Source organism: Onychostoma macrolepis, chromosome 11, assembly GCF_012432095.1.
Source record: "Onychostoma macrolepis isolate SWU-2019 chromosome 11, ASM1243209v1, whole genome shotgun sequence".
Lineage (NCBI taxonomy): Eukaryota > Metazoa > Chordata > Actinopteri > Cypriniformes > Cyprinidae > Onychostoma > Onychostoma macrolepis.
Window position 1 is genome coordinate 27579303 of NC_081165.1, and position 14845 is coordinate 27594147.

At 33.3% G+C, this 14845-nt stretch overlaps 2 protein-coding genes across 4 annotated transcripts in view; one reads left to right on the forward strand and one right to left on the reverse strand.

The window, feature by feature from the left end:
• Positions 1 to 2508, reverse strand: part of LOC131549104 (CLIP-associating protein 1-B) — a 69370-nt gene extending 66862 nt beyond the window's left edge. For 2 of the 3 annotated variants that reach the window (XM_058790932.1, XM_058790931.1), the window contains exon 1: positions 2374 to 2508. The gene's annotated coding sequence lies outside the window, so the exon portion shown is untranslated. Of the gene's footprint in view, positions 1 to 1062; positions 1260 to 2373 lie in introns of those variants that run through there. The other variant, XM_058790930.1, reaches the window with a different exon arrangement.
• Positions 2509 to 3426: 918 nt separating this feature from the next.
• traf3ip2b (TRAF3 interacting protein 2b) lies at positions 3427 to 14620 on the forward strand. The gene is made up of 9 exons (XM_058791836.1): positions 3427 to 3678; positions 7637 to 8169; positions 10245 to 10287; positions 10473 to 10537; positions 12506 to 12603; positions 12685 to 12753; positions 12836 to 12952; positions 13959 to 14033; positions 14276 to 14620. Exons 2-9 carry the CDS (start codon positions 7650 to 7652, stop codon positions 14420 to 14422), a joined length of 1134 nt encoding a protein of 377 aa, XP_058647819.1. The 5' UTR covers positions 3427 to 3678; positions 7637 to 7649; the 3' UTR covers positions 14423 to 14620.
• The last annotated feature ends 225 nt before the right edge of the window (positions 14621 to 14845 follow it).

Genomic DNA, 14845 nt, shown 5'->3' on the forward strand with positions numbered 1-14845 from the left:
TTTCACTGTTCCTCAGCGGAGGAATGATCTTCATCTCACATCTTCTGAGGAGCGTTTATTTCTTCATCTCTCCATCAGCATTGCATTATATGTTTGGATCATTTACATCTCATCTTACTGAGACATATTATTGGAGATATGTGACCCTGGAGCACAAAACCAGTCGCTGGGGTATATTTGTAGCAATAGCCAAAAATACATTGTATGGGTCAAAACTATTGATTTTTCTTTTATGCCAAAAATCATTAGGATATTAAGTAAAGATCATGTTCCATGAAGATATTTTGTAAATTTCCTATTGTAAATATATCAAAACATCATTTTTGATTAGTAATATGCATTGCTAAGAACTTCATTTGGACAACTTTAAAGGCAATTTTCTCAATATTTTGATTTTTTTGCACCCTCAGATTCCAGATTTTCAAATAGTTGTATCTCAGCCAAATATTGTCCAACAAACCATACATCAATGGAAAGCTTATTTATTCAGCTTTCGAAAAATGACCCCTTATGGCTGGTTTTGTGCTCCAGGGTCACATATAGAGTGTCAGTATCTGCTCTACTGTTATAAAGATCTCACTGATTTACAAGCATCAGAATTCCATCATAAAAATATCAGCAAATTCATATTTTTGCTTAGTTGAAGCTATGAATAAATTTGAGCTGTTTCCCTTCATATTATCACTATATTAGACTATAAGAGCCATAAATAAATAAATAAATAAAAACATTTATTTTTTTAGATTTTACATTATACTCTATCTAAAGGCTCAACAAACTATATCCTTTTAAATATATAGGTATTGCAAGGTTACTAGAATAACCTAAAGTTTGGTTATCATCCCTATAATGGTCTCAGTGTTTCATAAGTTATCTACTTATATGTAAACGCAATATTACTTTGAATTTCACATGACAGAAAGCACTGTGGCAGTATCATGGTTCAGATGGCAATAACATGGTCCTCAAATATATACTATGGCACTTTCAGAATACCATATTCAAGTACCACAGTATTTAAGGTACTTCAAAGTAGGCTATACATAATAAATAAGGTATTACCATAGTACTTCGTTGTTGTAACACAAGCCAAAGATGATGTAATCATCATGTGTCACGTGAGAACGTTCATGTAGCCTATTTTTGAGGACATTAGCAGTCGCGGTTCACTAATTAACGTTAAGCATTAATGAAGCAGCTGCAGTGATTGCTAATCTAACTTTAGCCGTGTTTAATTTCATGTGAGCAGTTGTTTAGCAGCTGCCTGGCTAACAGATCTCACTGTAAACAGGGCAGGCTGCTTGACACTTACATGCTAAACAAACCCCGGGCCTTTCAGAGGAAACCCGACGAGAATTACGCGATAAAAACCCGATAAAACATAGCGTCGCGATATCGTTGCTTGGTAACGGCGAAGAATGTTGGTTGTTATTAGCAACAGCGCGCGAACCGCACGAGGCCCGAGAACTCTGTTTACAAACACGCGCGCGACCACATATCTCAAAACCCGCGTTGATAAGCTTCATATGCATTTATTTAGCTACACCCAAAATATTCTTAACTGCTTTATATGTACCCTGCGTTTCAATATCTAAATATCGTTAAACCGATAAAAATTGACCTGCGAAGCAAAACCGCTAAATATTAATATTTGTTTCAGAGAGGTACACAGAAAACACGTTTATTTTGTCTTATTGATATTTTTTTTTACTTGTTTGTGTTTTAAAAGTGTGAAAATTTGCCAGTAAAAACGTAAAAGTTTTGTTTTAATGAAGTTTAGCTATTTTTTTACTATTTAAAGTAAAGTATTTTTACTTTTACTATTTATATTTTGCATATCTCTACATCATTAAAAAAAAAAGTACCTTGGTTTTTCCATGCATGCATGTAAATACCATGACATTTAATTGTAGCAATTCAGTGGTATAAGCATCACTATTATTCTATATTTTTTTTCTATATTTTAATAAGTATAGCATTTAACTCTTTTCAAGTATATTTTCTCATCTAGTTGCATGTGCGTTGTTGCAGTTATATCAACTATTCCTGTAAACTATAATCTAAAATCTCAATCTAGATTGTAGTACATCTAACTTTCATTTCACAACGGTTTGCAAAAAAGCCATTACAATGAATACAATCCATGCAACTGAACAAATAACGATCGATATTGACACTGTAAACACTGTAAATGATGCATCTACTCTCACAGTGTAATGTTTGCTTTGCATGCATGCATGACTGTAACAATATATCCCGTTATGCACAAACTATTTCCATTGACAGTGCACGCAAAGCTCAGCCACAGCAAGCTGAGTCACAACGCAACTAGTGATAAGCTGGAGGGAAAAGCTCGTTTGATAACGGACGTACCTGGCATGTCGCTCTAAAGCCGCTACATGGGAACCGTTTCCCGTGGGTAGATCCTCAGTCGATTTTTTTTTTTGGAAGGAAACGGTAGAGATCTCCGCCCATTGTGCGGCTTCAAACATGAAGATGGCACTGCGCATGCGCCAGATGAGGCGCGATAGCGCGCCCTCTGCAGTCTGTTCAAACCAACTCAGACCGCGCGCCATCTGCTGTCCGTTCAGCCCAGTTTTAACAAACAATAGGCACATCCTGCTCTTTTAGTAAGAGTTCTATAAACTGTTAAATTGCCATTTAAAAAAAAACACGTAAAAAAAAAATTATAATAATAATAAAACCGCTAATGTTGCAAGGTTCTCTCCAAATAATGAATAAATATTCTTCCAGTAACGTTACAAGAATGTGCGTTACAAGTTATCTTGTTCTCAAAACGTTAGTACAAAAACGTTATTTATGCAAAGTTTATGTAACGGTTTTTTTGTAAAGATTTTTAAAATGTTACTAGGCCCCTTCTTTCAGAACGTTCAGAGAACATTCAAAAGTAACGTTCACATAATATTTGCAAAATGATGCAAGGGAATATTCCTTTAACGTTCGTAAGAAAACATGTTTTTAAATCATTTAAAAAGTCGAAGTTTAGAATTCGAACAGTTTACCCAACTTCATGGGTATGGAGGGCCAAATTACTCAAAATTAAATAAATGTTGAAATATATAAATTTCTAAATACATTTTTATTTATATATTTATAAATTAAATAAATGTATTTATTTTTTATATTTATAAAATCATTCATTTATTTATGTATTTAAATAAATAACTATATTTATTTGTTTAAAATATGTATTTATTGTTATGCATTTAATTATGTATTTAACGATTTATTTATATATTTCAACATTTATTTAATGATTTAATTTTGAGTAATTTGGCCCTCCATAAATGGGAACGTCAGCACATTTTTTTTTATTTATTTTTTTATTTGTATTTTTTACCTGACATTATGTTTAATTAAATGTTAAGCATTGGCACTAAACCTGTTCACCATGCGGTCTCGTGCTGTGTTACTCCTCCCATCATATATAATCGCGTTTCTCCTCCGACACACGAACCGAAACACACTTTGACAACATGTCGTTTCACGCCGAACGGTCACGTATTAAACTGGTAGCCTGTTGAAATGCGCGTCTATGACATCTAAAACTGAAATCTAAATCGCTGTAGAAAGTGAAAAAACAAGAATAGAGATGACAAATGAAACAAAACCGTGTGACTTCCTGAAGTGACTGTAACTCCTGCGGCACGCGCTCAGGTGAGTTTGACTTCGGCTGTAAACAGGTTTAAAAATATATCCTGAAATTAGTTCAAATAGCTAAACAGGTAAAGTATTGTGTTATTATTAGTACGTCTTATACTAATTCTTGTACCTATAATATGAAAAAATATAATGTTGGTGCTTTATATATATATATATATATATATATATAATGTATGTATATATGTATGTATATGGGTCATTCTATGGAAATGTCCATTTTTCTGTCCCTAGCCTTTACAGAAATATTACACTTGAAAAATTGCACTTGCTTTATTTTGAGGTCAAAAACAGGTTTTTCTACCATTTAAAATACAATAATGAATTCATAACTACCAAATATGATATCAACGGCATAATAAAACAAAATGCTGTGTCACTGGTGTTACCTTTTAACAAAAATATGTTATTTTGAAATAAAAATCACGTTGATGACAACACTTGACTTCCTTCTTTCTAGTTATGAGAAATTTTCTGATTTATCTCATGATTTCATATGAAGCTTTTAGTTGAAGTCACTGGTGTGACCTACTTTATTGTTAGGGAATTGTAAAAAAAAAAACTATAATACAAATGGATTAAACTACTTAATTTAGTGAGTATACCATGATTGACACCATGTGGTTTGATATCTTGTAAGAAATTTTGTAAAATGCATTTTTCATGAAAATTGAATATGTATAACACCAGTGAAGATCAGTATATCTGGTCTAATGTACGTCTCTGGTGATTTATTGTGTTACTGTGTTACTGTACTGTTTTTGTCTGTCACATTAAATAAATACAACATAATCTCCTTATTTTGTGCATTTTCATTATTTTTCTGTAACTCTGACTACATGTGCTGAAAAAAAAAAAAAAATCGAGGAATAATATTTCGTAAAAACGTTTAATATTGCTAAAGAAGGTAACACCAGTGACAAAAAATGATACATGTGGTCTTTTTAAAAAAAAAAAAAAATTAAGCTGTCATTTATATGTATTCATAAAAGTCAAAAGGTAGTCTAATAATGTGGTCTACGTTTAAATGTTAGAAAAAGAAAACAATTTTAAGACATCTTGCCATACCAAAAGTGGACGTTTCTGTAGAATGACCCATATATATACATATATATATATATATATATATATATATATATATATATATATATATACATATATATATATATATATATATATATATATATATATATATATATATATATATATATATATATATATATATATAATTTTTTTTTTTTTTTTTAGATGAATTCAGGTTAATTAATGACTTTTTCCCAGTCATGTCAATGGCAACTGAATTAACTTTTACACTTTTTTTTTTTTATTTGCTTTAAGTTTAAAAATAACATTTTTCAATTAAAAAATCCACATCCAAAATAGTGTGTGATTGCAAATACATATTTAATACCTGGATTCACCCTATACATTCTCGGTGTCTTTCTCAGGAAACAGTGATTAGTTATCAGTGATTAAACGTATCTTTCATCTTTATCAGAATGACTCTTCCTGCCAAATGTTTAACTGCTTCTTCCTTTTCACTGGTTGACTTATATTTGCACCGAAAACTGATGAAGTGTCACGTCATTACATTTCTCAAACTTGGACAAATGCTCAGACAGAACCATGTCTGTATCTATATGGCGTAAAGGTAGTGTTTTGTGTAATTGCTTGCATGGCATAATCTCTCAGTTGTGGTCTGCAGATTTGCACAAGCTGCAGAGTTTTGGCACACAGATAAAGAGTCATAATGCAGTGTGTCCTATTTAGGGACGCTGCATGGGTGGATGTTACACTAAGACCTATTTTTCCCCAGTAGAAAACAGCGCTGACCTCTTTCTTACGCCGTCATCTGGTCACTGACAGCTTTCAGAAGTCTTCTTGGTTTCTGTCAGCCGGTGAAGACGCAGTGCAAAGTCAAACACAGCATGTGCAAACACGCTCGCATTAAAATAATTGCACTGTACATTATGACAGCTGTTGACATGCTCTTTTATAGCCTACAAACATATCACATATACTCTACTGCCTTGAGGAGTTAATAGGAAAGGAAATGTTTTCGTTTTGGTTTGTATATTTACAACAAAAGCAGTGAGTGTCAGCTTTCAGTCTATTCCTCGCCCAAAACTATCAGATGCCTTTGAATACAATACACGAGTCATATGAATACTTTAATAATGATGCATGTGTTTTTTTGCTCGCCAAGTGAAAGCGGAGCATGTTTTCTGAGTGGAATAAATAATGATGGAAATGTTATTGCTCTTTAAATGTCCAACTACGAAGCATTGTGATCGAAAAGAAGATGATAGGATGGAAAAAGTGATTTTGCATGATCAATCTCATGAGAAACTGCTAAATTGTTTTTCCTCTCACCGCATATTATTTCCTTTAGAAAAGGATGCAAAGTTTCTCGGGTGAACGTAAATGTTTTGCGAGAGAACATAAAGCACAGAAACCATAATCATATGTATTTCCAACACAATTTTTTTGCAAGCAGTTACAGCGTTTCACACAATGGGGAACGCAAAACATTTGCTTTCTGTCGTAAAGGTGTGAAGTCAGCAAAAGTGGGACGTCGGTTAAACTGGGACAAATAAGCTTTTGATGTAGTGCTCCTTTAAAAATAATTGCAGATAATAATGGGTGGTCTTAAAATGACTTGAATATCAATTATTTGATTAGTCAAATGTAAATCATCTGGGTGTGGTTACTCAAGTGCGGGAAGGTCTGAGAAAATACATGGTAAGTGCCTGTAAGGTTTAAATTCGGTAGCACTTTATTTTACAGTCCTGTGACTCATGTACATACTATGTAGCCTACTTATTATAGTAATTACAATAACTAGGTGTTAACCCTGAATCTACCCCTAAACCTCACCCTACCCCATGTAGTTACCTTATTACCAGTACTTTCTTAAGTATGTACACTGTAGGTACATCAGTGCACGTGCTGTAAAATAAAGTGCAACCTTAAATTCTAAATCAAAAACAGTATTTCAGTCTACAATGTAAATGTGTATTACATGCGATTATTCGATTTTATGCAGAGATATGCAAGTTTCTTTGTTCTGTTTTTTAAAAAATGTTATGTTTTGTTACTGTCCCAATTTACCTGAACGTTAGATAAATCAGGGGCAGTAGCATTCAGCTAAAGTGGGACATCCTTTAAATGAAAAGATAATACATTGCTTAATGTGAGAAATTGTTTTGTTTTACAAAAATGTCACAAAGTATAGGCAGAAGACAAGGAAAGAAAAAAAAAGAATATTTTGTCAATATAAATTTTGTGTGTGTGTGTGTGTGTGTGTGTGTGTGTAAAATTGCCTGTAAACAAACACACACCTGCTCTCACCCACACTTACACACATAAACGCAAATATGAAAGCACTGCTAATGAAGTTCTTAGCCATGCATATTACTAATCAAAAATTAAGTTTTGATATATTTAAAGTAAAATTTACAAAATCTGGAATCTGAGGGTGCAAAAAAATCTAAATATTGAGAAAATCACCTTTAAAGTTGTCCAAATTAAGTCTTTAGCAATGCATATTACTAATCAAAAATTAAGTTTTGTTATATTTACGGTAAGAAATTTACAAAATATCTTCATGGAACATGATCTTTATTTAATATCCTAATGATTTTTGGCATAAAAGAAAAATTGATAATTTTGACCCATACAATGTATTGTTGGCTATTGCTACAAATATAGCTGTGCTGCTTATGACTGCTTTTGTGCTCCAGGGACACATATAGTTTTTTCTCCCACCACATATGATTTCCATCACAAAAGTTTGACAGATCATCCAGTTGATCATTATGAGGTCAAAACATAATATATATATATATATATATATATATATATACACAGATGATTTGTTTACAAGATCTATAACATGCATTTAGAAAATGCATTGAAATATAATCTTTTTTTTGTTTGTTTTCTCTTTTGTCAGACACTCGACCCACATGGCCCACGGCAGCGATCAGTACACGTCTCTAAACCATCCCGAGGAGAATGACGAAACCAGGAGTGAAGAGTTTGAGTCAGACGTCACTCACAACTGTTCCTCAACCGCCCCACAAGCTGCGCAGATCATTCTCCAGCATAACGCAGGGAGCTACGCTCAGCCCTACGCCCATCAGACGCCCTTCCCCAGCTGGGACGGTCCCGTCAGGGCGGATTCTCCTCACAGCCTGCCCTCCTGCCTCCCGTCTGCCATCTACCACACGCTCTCGGATGAGGGCTCGTTTTTTCCCAGCAGGCCTCACTCTCTGCCGAGTCAGAGTCTTGAGAGTCTGGAGTATCCCAGATCTCTGCGTTCCTTTCCTCCGTCCACGAACATGTACCACCATCCCTCGCCCTCGTACCCCGAGGCTCACCTGCGGCCGCCGTGCTGCGGTCAGTTCGGTCCACCGCCGCATCCCATGATTCCCGTCCATCACTGCAGCTCCAGACCCGGACATCAGCCGCCCTACAGACCCTCAGGTGCGTTACGTGCAAAAGTTTAGGATGGGGATGATTTTTTGTAAATAGAAAAATACTGTATGTTCCAAGAATGTTTTTCTAACGTTGCCGTTACGTTATGAAAACGTTATTTCTGGACATTCTAGACATCCAGTTTTTTAAATGCATTAAACACATTGGAAACACTTTCTATGAAGCCCATATTTATAACACATTAATTCTTAAGGCATTATAATGAATACATAATGCATTATTAAAAATTTTTTTTTTTGAAACTTATAATATGTTATATCATCTCATGAATATTCATAAGAACAATTTTAATGTATTATAATATTTACTTGTTTGTGGTTAAGCTTTTAAGAGCTTGATTTATAACACACAGTGAACACGTTGCATCCACTTAAGTTACAACGGATTATATTTTTTCATAGTTATAATATATTATAAGTCTCATATCTTGCTTTGTTGCTTAAAGCAGACAAAGAGCACTTATAATTAATAATAATAATATTTCTTTCTCAAACAACCGAAAGATTAGATATCAGATTAGATGAATGTGTAATACGACATGCATATATATACATATATATATATATATATATATATATATATATATATATATATACATATATATATATATATATATATATATATATATATATATATATATATATATATATATATATACACACACACACACACACACACACACACACACACACACACACACACACACACACACACACACACACACACTCACACTCACACACACAATAAAAATAGTTCAAAGCAAATGTGTCATATTAAATATAGGCTCCATAGAAAGTGTTTCCAAAACATTTTTTGTTAGTTATATGAGTGTTAATAAAACATTCAATTTTTATAATTTTGCAAACTTTATGAGAACGTTACTTTTGAATGTTACTCTGAACGTTCTAATAGTAACATTTAAAAAAATCATTAGATAAACATGGTAACGTTTCAGAAATAGAATGTTCCATGAACAAAGTATAAATAATGTTTTTGTGCTAACATTTTGAGAACATTATTAAAGACCAGAAAACTTTGAACGAACATTCTATTAATGTTAATAAGCATTAAAGAACATTCCTTTTTAGCTGGTTTTGATAAACTGATCAAAGTGAAAGTGAAGATATCTGTAATAACGTCACAAAAGATTTCTATTTCAGATTCTTTTGAACTCTCTATTCATCAAAGTGTCCTGAAAAATGAAATGTATGACGGTTTACACAAAAATATGAATCAGCACAACTGTTTTCAACATTGATAATAATCAGAAATGTTTCTTAAGGAGCAAATCAGAATATATTAGAGTGATTTCTGAAGATCATGTGACGCTGAAGACTGGAGTAATGATGCTGAAAATTCAGCTGCGCATCACAGAAATAAATTACAGTTTAACACATTCACAGTTATTTCACGTTGTAATAATATTACATAATGTGTACTGTCTTTTATGATCAAATAAATGCATCCTTGGTGAGCAGAAGAGACTTCTTTAAAAATATAAATATATTTCTGACCCCAAACTTTTGAACACTAATGTACATCAGGAAAATTATAATTTAATTCGTAAAAATAAAGGCAGCAGTTTAGTTTCATCAAATATCCCTCTTTTCACCATTTTTAGCCATATAGGGTTCTTGAGTTTCTATATTGTTAAAATCCTCTACATATGGCCAAATGGAAAATATGAGCATTTGAAATTCTAAACTAAAAAAAACAACTATAATATATGTCCACCCATCATTTACTCACCTCTATGTTGTTCCAAAACAATTTCTTAAACCAAAAGTGCACAAAAAGAGACAAAAACAGCACTAAATAAATCTCATTTGCATTTGGTCCATGACAGTCTGATGCAAGGCATCTAAACACAGTCATTTTGAATTCAAAACCAGCATTTATACAAAAGCAGCCTGGATATCATGTTGTTTCAAAATACAAAAGAGTTGACATGAGGTTGAGACAGAATTCACACGTAAGAGTTCAACCGCAAACTCTCAGAATCACTGCAAGCCTACATGTGGTTATTTTATATTCTGAATCTGCATTTTTGTGTTCATTCACAGGCCTGATGCAGTACAGAGAAATGGACACACGCTTCTCTGAAAAGTGAGTCCCGTAGCGTCATATTACACCAACTGGAACTCAGTTACGGTTCAGAAACAAAAGACCTTTTGCTTTTTAAATCAGAATGAAACTGGAAAAGAAAGAGTCATTCATGGTGAAAAATGAAGGCTTGCACGCTTTTAACAGTCTATGCATTGTGCATGCTTTCTGTACGTGTGTGTCTTCAGAGGAAATGCATCTGTGAACCCCAGACAGGCCACTCAGTGTATCACACACCTGCCACAGGAACAGAGTGAGTACTACTTCCTGTCTGCACGTCAACACGACCAAAGCACAGGCAGTGACGTGGATAGCAGGGTCAGAAATGAACTTTTCCATTAAGGTGCAATATTTGCCCCGTGGTGTTGATTTTACATTCCTAAGGGCAATTTTTATAATTGCATTATTAATTGTATCTTTGTTGACTTTGATTGGTTACATTTACATCAGTCAGAATACTTTAAACTGTTACAAAAAAAAAATAAATAAATTGTTTATAAATTATAGGCTGCATTTAAAAAACAGAGACTTATTACAGGAATGCAATATTGCGACAAAAATCATTATTGTCGATTATTGCTCTTGATATTATAAGTGATTATTAATGTTGATTAATAGAATACATATAAAACATTTTGTCAGCGTTGACTAATCTAAACGCCTCTGATTGGCCCAAAGTCAAGTCACCTTTATTTATATAGCGCTTTTACAATGCAGATTGTGTCAAAGCACTTAACAGTATCAAATTGGAGGATAGAGTGTCAGTAATGTATAATGATAAGATTAAACACTCAATTTTCAGTTAAAGGCATTTCATTATTGAATTCAGAGATGTCATTGTCTAGCTCAGTTTAGTTTAAATAGTAGCTGTGCAATCAAATCGGCGATAATCGCTAGAAATTAAGTGTCCCCAACTGAGCAAGCCAGAGGCGACAGCGGCAAGGAACCAAAACTCCTCTGAGACAGAATGGAGAAAACCTTGGGAGAAACCAGGCTCAGTCGGGGCCAGTTCTCCTCTGACCAGACGAAACCCGCAGTTCAAAAGTTTATATTTCTATTTTAATTTTGTTGCAATTTCTAACAATAGTAGTATTATGTAGTTAGGTATTTTATTATATTTTAGTTATTTTGTTATTTTTGGTTGATATATCTGGGGATATATCTCTGGGGGTCATCTGGGTGTCCTGGTGGGTCCTGGCCCAAAGCATTCATAAGCTCAACGGAAAAGTGTGATTGTCTGCAATACTCTGTGCTGCGGGGAAAAAACAACACTTTTCATTCATTTTCATATTTCATTTTAATCAGGGCATATTTTAATAAGCACAAAAAATAAATTGCGCCCACAAATATTGAATGCATATTATTATTTATAATAATTATTAGCTGTGATAGATTTAATTTTCATAAAAATATATAGCACACTAATTTCAAATGCAATAAAATAATAATAATAATAATTAATATTATTATTATTGTTATTATTAATAATAATTTTGCTATTTCCAATAAAGTTTAGTGTGAGCATGCAATGTGATATTTTAATAAGCATAAAAACATTGCACACACAAATACAGAATTTAATAAAACAATAACAATAATAATAATAATTCCAATAGAGTTTAGTGTAACCATGCAATATTTTAATAAGCACAAAAATAAATTGCGTGCTCAAATATTGAATGCATATTAATATTTATAATAATTATTAGCTGTGATAGATTACATTTTTATAAAATATATAGCACACAAATTTCAGATGCAATAAAATAATAATAATAATAATTAATATTATTATTATTGTTATTATTAATAATAATTTTGCTATTTCCAATAAAGTTTAGTGTGAGCATGCAATGTGATATTTTAATAAGCATAAAAAACATTGCACACACAAATACAGAATTTATTAAAACAATAACAATAATAATAATAATTCCAATAGAGTTTAGTGTAACCATGCAATATTTTAATAAGCACAAAAATAAATTGCGCGCACAAATATTGAATGCATATTATTATTATTATTATTATTAATAATTATTAGCTGTGATAGATAAAAAATAAATAAATAAATTTAATTTGTGGGGTATAGCGGTTATTATAAGGTCATTTCATGCAAGAGGAAAAATACATTGCAAGGTTTCATACATTGCACGTGTTTCGTTTTGAGGCGGCTTGACCTACTCTTTCAAGTGTGTCGCGTGTTTTTTTCTGCACACAGGGAAAGTGTTTGTCACGTACGAGGCTGACAGTGAAGAGCATTTGAAGGAGATCATTAAGTTTGGGTCTTTGCTGAGGAACAACGGCTTTGACACGCATGTACAGATCATTTTACAGTTTCCGGTTTAATCCAGCTGTAGTTTTGAGGATTTGGATTCATTCTTGCGTCTTTGTGCACAGATTGATGTTTTCGAGCAGCAGCTGAACAGCATCAGTAAGATCGACTGCATGGAGCGATATCTCAATGAGGTAAACATGCAGAGACAGGAAGTGATGTCATTATCATCATCATCTAAACACCTAGAGTTACAGCATCTCTCTCTCCCTGCAGAAAGATTACCTAATCATCATCATCATCAGCCTGCGGTATTACGAGACCATATCAGGCATTAACAGCAGCGTGGAGGGAGACGAGAGAACGTCCAACACTGTGTACATCCACAAACAGGTCCACAATAACAAGCTCTGCTTTCATTTGTTATTATTCAGAATACTTTTGCTGATTCCAATAGAGTTTGGGAAGTATTGAATGGATTAAATAATAATAATACTAATTCATAATACACAATAATAATAATAATAATTGTTATTATTATTAATACTTTTCTGTTTCCAGGAGTTTAGTGTGAGCATGCAATAGGATATTTTAACAAACATGCAATACACACGCAAATATTGAATGCATTGAAATAATAACAATTATTTTTATTATTGTTGTTGTTGTTGTTGTGCATTTTTATGAATTAAGAATAATAATAATAGTAATAATGCTTTTGCTGAATCCAATAGAGTTGGAAAGCGTTAAAACAACAACAACAATAATAATATTAATAATAATAATAATAATTTTGCTAATTCCAATAGAATTTAGCATGGGCGAGCAATGTGATATTTTATTAAGCTTAAAAATGCATTGCACACACAAATATAAAATGCAATTAATACTTTTTCTAATTACAGTAGATTTTAATGTGAGCATGCAATATATTTTCATAAATATAAAAATGCATTGCACACACAAATACAGAATTTAATAAAATATAACAATAATATTATAATTATTAATACTTTTGCTAATTCCAATAGTTTACTGTGAGCATGCAATTACATACTTTAATAAGATAAAAATAAATGGCATGCACAAATAATGAATGCATTAAAATAATAGCAATTATTAGCAGCAGCAATAGTAGTAGTATTAATAATAATAGTACTTTTTTAATTAAGTTGCTCATACGTTTTGAAAAAAAAACATTTCATGGATGAAATATTTAATCGAGGTCATTGCAATGCATTCTGGGATTGCATGCGCTGCCGTAGTCAAAACAAGCATAATATAATTGCGAGGGTTGGGTTAAGGGTGTGTGTTGCTCTACGCTTGTTAACTTATAATGTAAAAACACATCATCTATAGTTTTTGTGACACTGTTGATGTGTTTGCTTGCCTCCATCAGCTGCAGAGTGAATTCATTCAGAACGGCTGCAGGAACTACAGGTTCATTCCTATTCTGTTCCCGGGGGCTAAAAAGGTTTGTGAAATTCAACAAACACTGCAGTTTACCTCAAAGCATTTCAGCAAATCAAAGCATGTTTGTGAGCTTGTTACAGCACTAAACCGGTTAATCTAGCCCCACATTCTCTACACTTCACATAGCAATGCACTGAACTGTAGAATCATGGTCCATGAAGCAAAATATCAATATCATTTCAGCTTCTGTAAGATTTGCGGCATTTCTCACTGAAGCAGGACCTGTTTTCTTCTCGTTGCCAGTGTTACGTTCCCACCTGGCTGCAAAACACGCACGTCTACAGCTGGCCGAAAGACCGGGACGATATTCTGCGCAGGTTAATGCGTGTGGAGAAATACAACCCTCCTCCCATCGGCCCTCTGCCGACCATAGTCTCCATTCCCCTTTAGAGCAGCGCTTCAAATCACATGCTAACATACTGCTTCTACTGTGACCTGGATACCATCTTGTTTTTGACTGCTGAAAGTTAAAGGAATAGTTCACCCATAAATTAAAATATGCAGAAAATGTTCTCATCCTCAGGTCATCCGAGACGTAGATGGGTTTGTCATCTTCAGGTTTGGAGAAATGTAGCATTGCGTCAGTGTCTCAGCAATGGATGCTCTGCAGTGAATGGGTGCCGTCAGAATGAGAGTCCAAACAGCTGATAAAAACATCACAATAATCCACACCACTCCAGTCCATCAGTTACCATCTGGAGAAGACAAAAGCTGAAACAAATCCAGCATTAAGACGTTTTTAACTAAAATACAAGTCTATAATCCATAATAACGCTTCCTGCAGTGAAAAAGTGCATCTGCTGTTGTCTCTCA

What these genes read in the sequence shown, in the direction of transcription:
- traf3ip2b (XM_058791836.1), top strand. Translation starts at nt 7,650, where the DNA reads ATGGCCCACGGCAGCGATCAGTACACGTCTCTAAACCATCCCGAGGAG. An exon ending in TGGAGCGATATCTCAATGAG is followed by an intron (nt 12,754 to 12,835) that starts GTAAACATGCAG and finishes CTCTCCCTGCAG; the next exon opens with AAAGATTACCTAATCATCAT. An exon ending in TGTTCCCGGGGGCTAAAAAG is followed by an intron (nt 14,034 to 14,275) that starts GTTTGTGAAATT and finishes TCTCGTTGCCAG; the next exon opens with TGTTACGTTCCCACCTGGCT.